Below are 15035 nucleotides of genomic sequence, written 5' to 3'. Positions count from 1 at the left end.
ACCAAATGATGACTGCACTAGTTAGTGCCAGTCTTCAAAAAATTAAAAAAAAAAAGACCAACCAAAATAACAGTGAACATATTGATAACTATTATATAGGATATACTTTCAGAATGCCACTTAAAAGCCAAAAATTCCTATTTGAAACTTTTTTTTACGTTTAGAACCTATTCCATTACTTGATGGAAGTTAAATCTAATGGTGTTGTAAAAATCCCTGAAGTGAGAGGTGATGAAGCCTGGAAGGTGTACTTTGATGACACCGCACAAGAAATTGTAGATGAATTTGCAATGCGCTATGGAATTGAATATATTTATCAAGCTATGACGTAAGTATTATTATGTCTGGTTTTCTACTCTACTGTCAAGAAAGTGTTTGAAGGATGTGAGGAGTTCCAAGCCTTCACGCTTTCATTCTCCATTTCAGTCCCATTCCTGATTTAAAATACTTGGTATCATTTTTGTCCATCTGATTCTTATTGAAGTGCTTCTCATCTACAGTGGAATTAAGATATTTAATATGCATTTTATATTATAAACTGTTACTTGTATTACTACTAATGCATTTCTTAATCCTTATGATACTGATACATGCCAAGATCAGAAAGACTTCCACTGTTCCAGATGGGATTTTGGGATGGTAGAACAGGGTTTCACAAGCCCTGTACTCCTGAAAAGGAGTACAGAAATCATCATAGAACACCAGCAATGGCTACAGTAGACTTCCATAGTATATGTAAATAATTCTTGCAAACCATTTTTAACTGTATTAGAACCTGTTACTACATCGTCTGTACTAAAGTAGCTGTCTGATCACTTTAGAACACAGCACCACTGAGCTTAGAAGCCTTGGGATACAAGAGCTCCACCATGTATTCTTAATTTGTCCAGTGAAAACTTTGCCAGTGTAAAGGACTATATTCTGCTCCTACTGCAGCCATAGGAAAGCAGACGACTCCAAATAAGTCCTCTAAAAAGAAACCTAGAATATTTTTCATATAGAAAGCTGATATTATGGAATTTTTAATCAGAACATATATCTAATTTCCTCCATCTCTTTACAGTACCTCCTAAAAAATTATCTTCCAATATGAAGGCACATAAACATGAGAAGTTTTCTTTTTATTGCAGGATATGATGACACCATCTGCTACTGCAATGTATGCAAATGTTCATTTTATGTAGCTTATTGTGAATTATTGTGCTGTACATCTAATAGAAAGGTGAAGGATGTATTTGTAATATGTACATTTTTAATGCTGTTGCTCCAAGGACCTTAAACACTGCACAGAAGAATTAATGAAGCTTGACAGTTCCCCTGTGGTATTGTATATCTATACTACATATGGAGGAACTCATGCATTGAGTTTCATGAATATTTGGGTTTTCATGTTTAGCTTCTCTTTAACCAAGTAACTTGATTAAGTTATGTTACTTATTAACTAGCATAGTATTACAGTTTTATAACTTGATTTAAATCGATATGTCATTTTTACCAAAAGATTAATATCTAAAATGATAGTTGTTCCTGCTGTATCTATCATGTATGTATACGAGATTAATTCTCAAGAGCTATTAATGCCAAGGGAGGGCTATTATTATTGGTTTCCTTGGGGAATAAAGCAGGACTGATTTAGCATTAGTGTTTCTCTTAACTATAGCCCCAGTGGTTGGTTATCTCAGTACAACATGGCTGTATTTTTGATGGACAACCTCAGCTGAAAAATTATTTTGAGGTTTTTGTCCTTCATCTCTTGATGAATGCCAGTACTCTGAAATTTTCCAGAGAAAGTTTGAAACTGATTTTAGAAATTCAAATGTAACAAAAATCAGAATTGCAAAAATAGCAATATAATTGACATATGAGTATTTAAAATTTTTTTTCATTTAATAGTGTTAGAAATGGACAGGTTATATTTTCATATAAAGAAGATGCTTTATTTTTATATCCGTAAATAACATAACACACACATATTCATGAAAAGGAAGTCAATTTAGTCTGAACATCTAACATGGAGCTGGGAGGTACTGCAGCATATTTTTCAGGAATCCTTACTCAAAAATTCTAAGCAAGCCATCTTAGGTTAAGTTAGTTACTTCAGCTTGTCCTCATTTTATACTTGGTTTTTTCTGTACCTTTCCCACCCAATTTCCTTGCTGTTGATGACTGCAAACCAAGCATTTGAAGGCAGGTGTAATAAGAAAGTGAATTTGATATTGGTAGTCAGGTAATTTACATGGGAAATAAAATCTAAGATTTCATTACCCCCACACACTTGTCCATTTACATTTTAAAATGTTGCATGTTAATAATGAGCAATCCCTGTTTGAGGGGCAGGCCACATCCTGTTTAACACATCCTGTTTAAGTTAGGAGTAAAATCAGTAATGAATGTAATCTCAAATAGTACGTGGAGAATATATATTCATATACATTATTTTGCTGATTCATCTGCAGAAATGTCTCTCAGAGCATTCAGACTTTCAGGAGAAGAGTAGTGAAGACACTAGATCTGTCATGGGGAATTTTCTTTTGTACTATTATCTGTTGTTTTTATTTGTGTTTATGAGATCACCTTTTCTCCTGGAACAACTTTAATGGCTGGGAGAAAATTTGCATCATCTCGATTTGGAAAATATAATGGTCAGATTCCATTTGGTAATGATGCGTTCCTACTAAAAGAAAAGTGATGTTCTACCATACAACAGAGAGAGAATTTGAATGTAATCACTTGGCCCAAATGAATATTGTGTAAGCATTTTATGCTCAAGAATCTAGTTGCAGAATATTTCTATTGCGTGTCTCAGATAATACTGTAAATTAAAATGTTTGCATTTGTCAATGTAAAACCGACTGTGGTTTCATAGCCCATGATCCAGGCCCCAGAGAGCATCCACATGCTTCTTATGTGCTATATATTAGACTCAAGTGAGTTTTAGGGTGTTGCTAATGAGGTGCTCTTTTTGTCTGAATGTAATTTTAAAAATTTATACTGTTCACAGTTTTAAAATTACCTGTTATTTAAAGTTTCAGTGCCACTTAATGTTAGGCAGTCTTGACCCTTTTAGGTATGGGTAGACAGCATATGCTGGAGCACACGCATTTCTGAACACAGCATAAATCTAATAGCCTCCCTAAAGTACCACTTCCTAGAACAATTTATCCTGTTCTGCTACAGTAATAAACCACCCCATTTGTCTATCATTTCAGTTTCATGCCAGTGGCTTTGTCATCTATGATCCTCTTAGTAGACCCTGATGATTTGTTTCTGGCTCTCAAATTAATATTTATTTATATTCATTCCTTTAAAGAACAGAAATAATAATTCAAAAGAATACTCTTGACTTTCCAAATACACAGAGTATACTCATCAACCACAACTGTGGCAACTCAGCAAAGATAAACAAAAATTTAGGTCAGTTTATTGTTTCAGTGCCTGACTGTTTTGTGGAAAATCAGCCAGTAGGTGACCGACTAAAAGTCCTGAAAACATAAAGCTCAAGCTCTTTTCCTCTCTCAACCAGCATCATCAAAGAAATTCTGCATTTTCTGTGATTTAAAATACGTAATGTGTGAGTCAGTATTTGATTCTAGATCAGAAGGAGATTACCTGTGCACCACTGAAGACGTATTAGAACGTGGATATCAAACCAAAAGATATCACATTGTCCCTAATGGGACCTTTTTCATTAAACTTTTAAAGAGAATGAATTCAAGTGTCATTGCACCTCTTGTTGGAGACAGACATATCCACATTTTTACAAGACTAAGTATAGACAGTTCTTCCCTAAAGGGTGCCCACTTAGAAGTGGTGTCTTACTCTCAGGATACAGATTCCAACTGCCCAGTCCCTAAGCAAGAAAATCTGCTTGTACGTTACCAGATGTGGAATTCATGTGAATAGAAAATCAACCATTGTCCCAAAACCAAAATACAACAAAAAGTCTGCTTGTGTTGCAGTAACTGCAGCTCTTTGGAAAGTCTTGACTGTATAGATTCCATAATCCACTCTTCTTTCTTATAATTATTACATTCCTCCACTCCTCATGGAGTCTGTATTGGGAAAAGAAATGAAAGACAATTAGAGCCATTTTTATATGGGTCAGAAGAGGGTTTTGGTTTTGGTCGTTTTTTTTGGTGGGTAGCAGCTTAGGTAGCTGTTAGCTACACGAAAGCACGTATGTAGGAGAGAATAGGAAAGAATATAGATATGACAGAAAACAGATTAACAAAAGCAGAAAAACAGCTCAGTGATCCAGCTAGCCTTTATTTTGGTGACTGCAGTGATGGATAGTGATTTATGCTGTAAATTCAATGTCTTGAAGGAATTGTACTGGAAGTTAATTTACCTACATATATTAAGCCAACTCTCCACCACTAAGAAAAAAATCATTTTCTTCCTCTCATTGATCATTCAACATAATTTATATCTCTTTAGAAGGCAAAAAGCAGAGCACGTATTGAAACAATTTTTGACTAGACACTGAAATTATACATAACGTCAGCATCGTGGATTTACTGTGTAGTGGAGCCAAGTGCAATAAAAGCTCTGTTAAGACCTTCGCTTCTTACTGGCAAGGGTCACCATAGGTAGAACCTAATGCTTCTAAATCAGCGACATAGTTCTCATTCCAGCAGGTTAATGGGCATTAACTAGGCCATCTTCTTCTCCTGCTAGGCTTCAATTAATGTGGCTGCATTGCAAAAAGTGCACAAATCACCCATTAAAGTAATTTTCATTGATAGCATTTGCTTACTGAGTGCAGCACGTTAATTAGCCTTCTTTCTTTGCCAATTTGCACTAGCAGAAAGACTGGAAGAGTCACAAGCACTGCATTTTGGTCAGGAAATTACATAGTAAGAAAGTTGAAGCAAGCAGGCCTGGTTTTAGGCATGTGACTGGAGCTTAAACAGTGCAATATTAATGTAAAATATGTGAGACTTGGCAATGGTTGCTGTCACATCATGTGTCCATTAGAAGTTTTTAATAACTCATGCTATTGGCTGCTGTTCTCAGAGACCTACAAAAACAAGGAAGAGAGTTTCCTCTGATTCATTTATTTTAGCAAGCAAAAGGAAGCCAGGTGGCTTGCAGTTTTCTTACCTGGGTTATCAGCACTCTCAGAGTCATGGCCCATATTGCATGTGATAAAATTCATAGGTTCTATGAACTTTACAGGTTTTAATTAAATGAAGGAGAGAAGCAAAGAATCACATAACCTGTCACTTGACACAGATGCTTTATCGTGGATTTTACTAACCAAATTACAGGTGGAACAGTGTACTGTAAATACAGTAATGTATAGATCACATGTTTTGAGCACTCACTAGTAATTAAAACACACTTTACATCTAAGATGATTCCAAAACTTTTGTCCTGTGTTGACCATAGTGATCATGTGACTGTAGTGATAGGTGGATGTGTTTAGCATCACATTTACCTTACTGCAAGTAGCTGATTCTATTTTAAATATCTTACCAGGTTCTGTAGACTGTTTCATTGACTAAGGCTGTTGAGGAAAGCAGTTTGAGAAATAATTTTATGGCGTTCATTTCTGATATCTAGGTACTGAAGTGATACCAGGTATATTAATGAAGACTGATTCCTAAGCCTGGACACTTGGGAGTTTTGGAATTTTCTTCTTTTTTTAACATATCTGTGACCTGACACAGATTTCAGAAGTAAACATTACCACTTAGATGTCTCATTTGCAAAGTAAATGGAAGTGCTGGAGAGGGCGTGGTTTGGAGTGATGTGAGGTACTTACAGCCCAGAGCATTTTTTTAGGCCCATTTCTGAGCCTGTAGATGAGCATCTGTAGTAAGAGTCTGTGCACTGAGAGGGGAGTACTGGAAGAACAGAAGCAAGAGAGATTTTATGTGCTGCCTTCTGCTGACTCACTCCATTCCCTCAATTTCCCTTTTAAAAAATATAGGCTAACAGAAGAAGTAAGAGTTGTTTGGCAGATGTGAAATTGCAGATTACTCCAAAGGGTTATGAAAAGGCATCTACAAGTATACTAAGTTATCTGCAAATATACTAAGTCAGTGTGGGAGACCTTAGAAAAGATACTGTTGTCTCTTCAGCAGAAGCAAGTTTCTGCAGCCCTGGAACATCAGAAAGCAGGAATATGATGAACAAGGTCAGTCACAAGAGCATGAGGCAGGTATCAGGGTGAAGGAATTTAGAGGACCACTGAGTCAATGAAAGGGTATCAGAAAGCATAATGTAGTTAAAGTGACTTTGTGTGCAGACTTGCAAGAAAGTACAGAGCGCTCATTTTTTATATTGTTAGGCACAGGAATCCAAATACAAGATGTAAATAATCTTGAATGACATGGTTGGAAGATTATTTGGGCAGTGACAGCAGTTAAGGGTACTTGGCTAAAGTTCAGCAGAACTGTGTTCAGTTTGACCTTTTGTTAATTTTTTTTCTTGGATGGGCACTAGGACTCAGGTGGTTCAGAACCAGCATGCTGCTCTGCCTTATGCTCCTAAGGAGAATCAGTAGAGAGGAGCCTGAGACTCCAGCTAAGAGACCATGCTGCCCAATCAGGACCTTCAGACATACAGAGAGCTACTCTACATTTTCACCATCATCATCTCTGCCTAATCCCCTTTTCTCTTTCCTATCTCTATACATTTATTCTTTATCCCTTTATCTTCCTCCCAGTCCTGCCTAACTATAAATCTTGAAATTAGAATTTTATGTTTTGCAGTGTTCACTCTCCTTATGTTAGATCTTTCATCCATCTTGTATTTCTCATGTTTTTATACGTTATAAGCTCTTTGTACATTATAACCAGGTGTCTCCTGTTGTTTTAAACAAGTAAACTGTGCTGCTACTTTGCAACTCTGGGTTTGGCTGGTGCAGCACAGCAAGTTTTTTAGGCTTTTAATTTCTATGTCATCAATTTTCATTTCAATTTAAGAATCTGAATCTGATTAAAGTTATAATTCTAAAAGCTTTGCTGATTCTGAGCTTTAAGAACTAGTAAAATAATAAAACATATGACCTACTCTAAATGAGTTATTGTCGTTGCATTTTTAGTACTCTAAAAAACCAAAAAGAATAAATAAAATATTTCTGACTTTAAAAAAAAAATTGCTTGTACATGTCTTCCCACTTCAAATACTGTATATTGACAACAGGTTTATGGTTTTTTTAATGACCTGACTTTATATGCTCACTTGATTCAGCAGTGTTAAAATTTCACCTAATAAACTCTAGTTGCCCATGAATCAGACTGCTTAAAAATCAGAGCTGATTTAATACACTCAGACCTGGGTGGAACTCAGTGTTGGTTTTTTCTTACATTTGCTTACCCGAGGAGCTGTGAGCAGTAATGGTCTCTGGTTTCTTTAAGAAAAGTGAAACAGAAAGGTTACTAGCAAGTCAGGGAGTTAAAAGTATTCAAAACCTAATAGAAAACCACTTGATGCTGTTATTTTGTCTGTGATCAGCACTCAGCCCAGATTCTTACTTTCAAGATTCTGTTGAATACAAGCCGGAACTCCATTCAAAAAAATGCTTCCAGGTAGAAGCTCTAAAGTTTGGAATGGCTAAATGCTGGCATCCTGAGGGAGATGATGTTCAGGCTGGAGACTAGTTGTGCTTGCATTGTGCCATGCAACCTTGCATGGCAGTTTCTTCCTTTCCCCTCTTCCTTTTCTTACTGAGGGATTCAACATTATGTGAGTGTAAGCACTCCTATTTGTACTCTGACCTTTGCAGCATTACATACCGCAGAAGGAAACTGCTCAGCGCCAGATCTCAAAAGTGCCTTAAAACAGCTCTATTTGAATTGCTCCTAATGGGAGCACAAGGGTCACCCAACCTTTTTTCCTTCTCCTAACTCTACTGCCAGCTTCACCCTTCAATAGCCAACTGAGTTCATCACACTCAGCTTCTGCCCTATTCCAGTAGTATACCTCACTGTATAAGTACCCATATTTCTATGGTGTGTGAATGCAGCACAAAGATATGCTATGGCTTTAATCTCCCTTGTTAGTCCAAGCACCATGCCACAGGACTGGCAGTGCTGTAGCTTCTTTCTGTGATCAATACAGTCCAGATCAGGGAGCTGGATGGTAGTTAAGGCTTGTGAGAGAATGTAAATCTCCTCAGACTCTGCAGGAAATGGGGGATAAACCCTTTTCTCTTCTGAAGCCCCAAATGGGCTCAGTGACAGACTTTCTCTTTTCTTAAATGCTTTTTTCCCAATATGAAGATAGTTCAGCTTTGACAGACTGATTACCTAAACTTTACTGGCCTGAATCAAGGTGGAATAGTTTCAGTTATGGCCTAAATCAAATTAAAGTGAACCTAGAAGTTGCTTGATGCTGTCTTCTGATTAAATCTTCTCTACCAGAGTGTAGATTTCTTGTAGCCTTTTATGATAATAAGTTTGTGTTTAATAACAAATGTTTTGCTAAATAGCAATTAAGATAGTTAAATCATGTTTTTATATTTAGGATTAACAGCGTAAGAAGGAAATGTGAATCTGATGTGTTCGGTTTGAAAATATCAGTGTGCAACAAGTGGCAATTAAACTGCATTATCCTTATGTGTATCTGCCACGTATCTATACATGCTATCATGTACCTGTCCATGAGGTAGCTTGAAAGTTGTGTCATGGGAGCTGAAAAGAAATTGAGATGAGAGAAAGAACAGAATCTTTGCATCTTTAATAACTGTCAGTTTGTTCGAACTGTAGGCACTTTTCCTGTCTGTCTTCTAAATACATGTGCCCTGGTGTTCCAGCAGTTATGAGTACATTGTTGGCCAATATAAATGCTTTCTATGCTCATACTACAGCAGCAACTAATGTATCTGCCTCTGATCGGTTTGCAGCTACTAACTTTGGGGTAAGTAGACTTTCTATTTTGATAGAATACTAGTCTTCATATTTTTTTTCTAATATATGGTACCATATTAACTTTTAAATTCGAAGAGTTTTTAAAAGTTAGTCATTTTAAAGAATAAGAGTTGCTATTAACTTTAAAATTTTGCCCTGAGTCTTTACAATCAATCACTATAAAAGCTAGAGAAGATACTATTCAGTTCCTTATATAGTGATATATAGGGCATATAGGGTAGAAGGTACTGGCACACATGCATAGTACTAAAATCTTCAACAATTAGTTTTTGTTTTTATTGCAGTGGGCTTGCAAACTACTAACTGCACTAGACTAAGTATTGATTGCAATTCCTTTCTTGAGCTGTGTGCCATCAGTGAACTCATATTAACTTAACGGATCTAGCCATAAATACTACTTCTTCTCACAAGAACCTATAACGTTGGACTGTTATTTTTGCTGAAATAACAGTGCATTGTCCAAGTCCTGGATTAAGGTATCAGAAAATTTAGGAGGAACATCAACATCTCAGGATGTGGTAGTACTTTTGTTGTTGTTGCTAATTTTCCATCTGTGGATAAGTATCTCTCAGTGTGGACTTCCTAGTCTTTGAACATGCTAAAAAATTAAGATACATTCACTTTGTACTCTAGTTTGTTCACCTACCCTGAGATGAGAGCAGGAAGACAGAACAATAATTCAAAGAGGTTGCTTTCATATCTCTACTATTACACATGATATAGTCAGAGATGAACACAACCTAATGCTGAAAAATGCATTCCTTCCTCTATTTTTGTATGGCTGTTATTCGTATGGCTGATATCAAAGCCATTTTTCGTTTAACAATACCTATGAAAACATTATAATGTTTTCTAAAATACCATTTATTGACATGAAATAAAATATCAAACATAATTACAATTTATTAAATACAAATTGTAGTTGTTTGAAGTAGCATTAGTAGTACTAATGCTCTTCTCCAGTATTAAGAATAATAGAAACATTATGAATTTCAGGATTTTCAAGACAACATTATGAAATTATACGTCTGGACTAGTAAACCAGGAAAGACTTAATTCCGGTCTTGCTTTTATCTTCCTATCAGAAGTTAGAAACACAGTTATCAGACTATGCTCAGTAAAGTAATTCAATCAATTCCTAGAAAAAAGTGTTAAATGTTTAGTTTTGTAAAGAAAATATGCTCTAGATGCTAAAACAAATTTTGATTTGTAGCAAACAGTGCTCATACAGGGCCTCAAACAGTTGAAACTAAATATTAGTTTGCATTTCATGCACAAGTAGCTTTGAGATAGAACTTATATCTGTAAAATTCACTTTGTGTAGCAGTAATAATACCAAAGATTGATTTTTCTTATTATTGCTGAATCCTGAATGTTCTTAGGATCTGATGTTACTGCTTACAGCCATAGTCAACAGTTAGTTCTAAATACTCCTAAAGTAGTACTAACTTTAATATATTTTCAAATTTAAGGGATGTCATGTCTGTTAAAAAAAAAATAATCCATGAAGTAGTCATCTTCAGGTGCATTCAGTAATTTTTTTCAGAGAAATATTTGCTCTAAATATCAATTTATTTTTTCTTTTAAACATTAAGTCTGGTTGAAGTACTCACACATAAACGTACCTAGGGCTGGGTGTTTAGTTTGGAGACAGCATGTTCTTGAACTGGAACTTTATCTCCTGCTGCTAGTGGTTTGCATTGAAAGGGGAATATTGACATTGCTTCATTACTATAAAGTAAAAACGTTTTGTTGATGAAAAGCACTATCAGAATATTTATGATCCAAGTATTGTATTACCATGATAGCATAATATTGCTCTGTTCTTACTGAGCTCTTCTTTTATAAGCTAACTGATGGTTTATTATGGGATGACTGTGTATCTTTGTTGAAAAAAGGTTACTCTTTCAATGTTCAAGCTCTGTTGGACTTTTGAGTTTGATCCAGCTTTTGAAATTCAGAATATTTTTGCTGGATTTTCCTTTTTTGTTTTTTTCCTTTTCCATTTTTCTAATGATCAGGACTACTTTTACCCTCAGATTGGACAGAGATTAAGTCCTCTCTCTGATGTTAATGCCAGTTTACCTTTGACGTAAATTCCAGTCCAATTCATGGTTCAACAGATGGATGGAAAGATAGTAGTAAGCATCACTAAAAGAGATTTGCAGCTCTTTTTTAAAACAATTGTCTTATAGGCAAAATATGAGATTATTTTTCTCTCCTGGGTCGAAAGGCATTTGTTAGTGTATAGCTGCACATCATTCACCAAAAAGAACATCTCAAATTCAAGTCCTCAGGCTACAGCTGGGAAGGATTTGGCTGACTGAATATTTCAGGACAGATTTATAACATGACAAAAAAAAGTTTCATTTTGATTGATCCCTTAAGGGAACTGTGCCAAATTAGTGGCTTTTGGTGTAGGTTAGTGCTCCACTGATGAGAGACGGTGCACAAAGGACTCTGTTTTTGTATTAGTGCCAATCATATTTCAGGGTTGGTGTGGATACAGTCATGCATTCTGAGAGCTCTCAGATCTTGCAACTTCCGCAAGCCTGCTGCCTTCACATAGGCTGGCAAGGATTTCTGCACAATTTTGTGCAGTGGTCTGTGGCATATATTCTAACATGAAGATTGCTAATTAGAAGCTCTCACTAGTATTACTTGAGAATGGCACAGCTCAGCTGGGTATCTCACAGCAAAATGTTTTCACTGCACCTTTGTCTGTCAGGAAAACAAGTTAATCTCCACATTTGAAAGGGAAAACTAAAACTGCATAGTATTACTTAACTTATTCTTATAAAAGCCACTATTTCTGAAGTATAATTTCCAATCATCCTTTTACATCAAATTCTGCTGTAAATGAGCATCATTTCCTACACATGAAAGGGAGAGAGAAGGTGCTTTCTTGAAGAGTGTAAGCAATTACAAGGCAAATATAAAAATTCAAAAAGCTTATCTGTTTTAATAAGCCTTGTTAACATAAATTAAAACTTTGGACTTCATACTGAATTGATGTTGTTATTGTCTTTTTAGTCAGCGACATCAGCAACGCTTCTGAACTTCTAGGTTTTTCAAGTTTTTGAGTTTGAGATTATTTAACAAAGCATCAGTCATTAAGAAAGGAAAGTATGTCACCTCACTCATGTATTGCACAGCTGCACAGTATTGAGTGCATACCAGGTAAATCACAATATAGGATAGAAATGGAAAATAAAGTGATAAAAGATACATTGCCTGGCCTTGAAACACAGATATCTCAGATTAGAACTTTTACATGAAATAAAGGAAAGCAATCTATTTTTCAAAGAAGTTAAGAATGGAAAGCAACTTTCTGAAACCCACCAATTACAGGAACCTGCAAATTCTTATGCAAAATATTCTTGTTTTCTTTTTACAGAGGGAAAAGTTCATAAAACTGCTGGATCAATTGCACAATTCTCTGAGGATTGATTTGTCTAAATACAGGGTATGTGCAATGTATTCTATCTAGAGGAAATCTCAAATGTTTTTTCGTGTAAATATTCCTGTGTGCTTTATCTGTTTAAAGAAGTTTTAGAAATTAATCCCTCTTGTGGCACAGAAGCTGAAAATATTGGGTGCTGACATAAGACCCCAAATTATTTGGAACAAAAACTTATAGAATTTAAGCAGTTTAACAATATTTTTCCAATTTGAAAAAAGTTATTCTTTTCTTTCCAAAAGCTACGAATGGGTCAAAGGATGAGCAGACATTCAAGAAAGAGTAGGATTCAACAGCTTTGGTTAAATTAATCCATGACTTGATTAAGTTAATTCATCTGGGAATTACCTTCACTGGCTCATGTAGTAAAAATTGCTGTTACTGCTGTATTTATTCTGAGAGGCTTATGTCTTTGCTACAACTTCCATGCTAAGATCCTAGGAATGTTGAAAGAGACTTGACTCCTCATTTTTCTACGTGATAGGAATTCCAGTTTCTTTTCTGCCTCATGGAAGCTCCTTCCACTGAGGTATGCTCTAAACCAAGCCTTTCAGGAAAAAAGCCTGCATAGAATACCTGCCAGTTATCATATCATTCTGAACTTGCTCTCCTTTTCCATTCTATTGGCTCATGAACTTTTGGATGATATATAAGCAATTAGGGCTCCATCAGCTATAGCTCTGCTTTCAGCTTCGAGGAATAGCAGCCTCCAACTCAGGAATTTCTCTGTCCATCTGGCCTGCTTCCTAAAACTGAAGGAAAACAGGAATATTTAAAAGAACCCCAAGGCATCAGAGGTAGCACAAGTTGTATATACTCAGTTGTTAAGACCATATCCTTCATGCAGCAATGTTCATCCTAGGATCTTTTAATTTTAAAGAATGTTATCCAGATAATATTGGAGCATAAGGATATTTGGCTGATGTTTCCTTAGTATGAAGATATTTAAATAACACTACTTCCCATCAGTCTTCCTGTTAACTTAGAGATCAGAGCAAATATTTCATATACAATCTCTCCATTAAGATTACTACTGCATTTATGCCTACACGTCATTTATGTACCATGGAGAACCCAGAAATTATTTTCATTAGTAACATTTCCAGTCTTTTTGTAGTATTTTTTACTCCATTAATGTTTTGAAAATATCACAGTATTTTAAATCATCCATATTGCAAATACAGAGGTATTATCAGAAGTGTTCCTATTCATGTCAAAGGGATACTCATCACTGACATCCTCACATGCAGAATTTGGGTAACACATGAACATTTCTAATCCTTCCAAGAAGCATCTTTGTTTTCCTAGAGGATGTTTTTCCTAGCTGTCCAAGGATCTTACTTGTAATTCCAGTCTCACATGATTCCTCTCTTCCTGATTCACCAGGATAATTTTCCTGCCAGCAATTCTGAAAGACTCCAGGATCTGAAATCAACTGTGGACCTGCTTACCAGCATTACTTTTTTTCGAATGAAGGTATTGTCCTTTATTTGCACAATGACTCTTAAAAAATATGCTATTTTCTTTTATTTTCCTGGAAAATCATACTCTATTTAGTACTCAATCAATTAATCTCCTTCAGTTTTATATTAAATATCTAAACTTACTGAAGATCATTAAAGTCATCGTATACATAATTTGTATTAACAATGCGGTAAAAGCCATTATCTTTGAAAAATAATCAACTATCTTTTCCTTTATTTTAACACCTCCTGAAGAAAACAAAAATTTTACCTTTTTAATTGGTTTAGAGTCAAGTCATGTAAAGCAAACTAAGTTTAACTCCTTAGGAACATCTGTCGTATAAAGTAATGTTTTCCTAGTAGTATCATAATATCACATGTCAAACAGCAAAATAGGTCTGATATCTCTACTTGCTTTAGTCACTCCAGATGTTGATATCTAGGTGGTCAAGTTCTGAAATATTTTTAGAATGGAAGGGTACACCTTGATATTACTGGATGAAAATACAGAAACACAAAATGGCGTTTGTCTCAATAGTATGTGATTTTACTCTGTTAGGTACTACATAAAAAGAATTAAAATAATCCGTTAAGTTGAAGTCCCAATTAATGTATCCTAAAATAGAGTAGAAAGCTGAAGCCTTTGCTTTAAAAAAATGAAGAGCTGTTTGGCTGATATTCTCGTTCAGAGGAAAGCACATAATTATATGGTTTAATTATTTCCTAAATAATGGAAAAACTTTAGATATAAACCCTTGGGCATGTATACCTCTTTCTTAGTGATACAGTCTACTTGCTTGCTTAAGTGTGTATTTTAATGCATCTTTAAGATTACTTTAAGTCAACACAATTTTAAATTTTTTAATGATTATTATATTTCAACACTTTTTGACCTGTTCATTGCAAAACTTGAATTTTTTTGTGTTCAGTCTAATTGTGACATTCTACCATTTATGAAATATTTTATTAGGTCCTTGAATTGCAGAGTCCACCTCGAGCTAGTACTGTGGTGAAAGACTGTGTAAGAGCCTGTCTGGACTCAACTTATAAATACATTTTTGACAATTGCTATGATCTCTACTCCCAGTTAGTGGATCAGGTAAGGCCAACATGAGCTTGTTTCTCATGAACTCTATGAATTCTAAGATATTTAACAAGATGAGCTTCAAAATTAACATGTTAACTTATAACTTAGTCATCACATGGGACATCACTGTAAAAATTGTCCAGGGG

The 15035-nt window shown here is 35.3% G+C and overlaps 1 protein-coding gene across 3 annotated transcripts in view; it reads left to right on the top strand.

Moving 5' to 3' along the window:
- UNC13C (unc-13 homolog C) overlaps positions 1-15035 on the top strand; it is a 244132-nt gene that overhangs the window by 140758 nt on the left and 88339 nt on the right. For all 3 annotated transcript variants that reach the window (XM_075100328.1, XM_075100329.1, XM_075100330.1), the window contains 5 exons: positions 165-328; positions 8718-8868; positions 12277-12345; positions 13726-13815; positions 14773-14901. In XM_075100328.1, coding sequence (XP_074956429.1) covers positions 165-328; positions 8718-8868; positions 12277-12345; positions 13726-13815; positions 14773-14901 — 603 coding nt within the window. The remainder of the gene's footprint in view (positions 1-164; positions 329-8717; positions 8869-12276; positions 12346-13725; positions 13816-14772; positions 14902-15035) is intronic.

The sequence above is a fragment of the Phalacrocorax aristotelis genome, chromosome 7, assembly GCF_949628215.1.
Source record: "Phalacrocorax aristotelis chromosome 7, bGulAri2.1, whole genome shotgun sequence".
NCBI lineage: Eukaryota > Metazoa > Chordata > Aves > Suliformes > Phalacrocoracidae > Phalacrocorax > Phalacrocorax aristotelis.
This window is presented reverse-complemented; position numbering and strand designations above follow the sequence as displayed.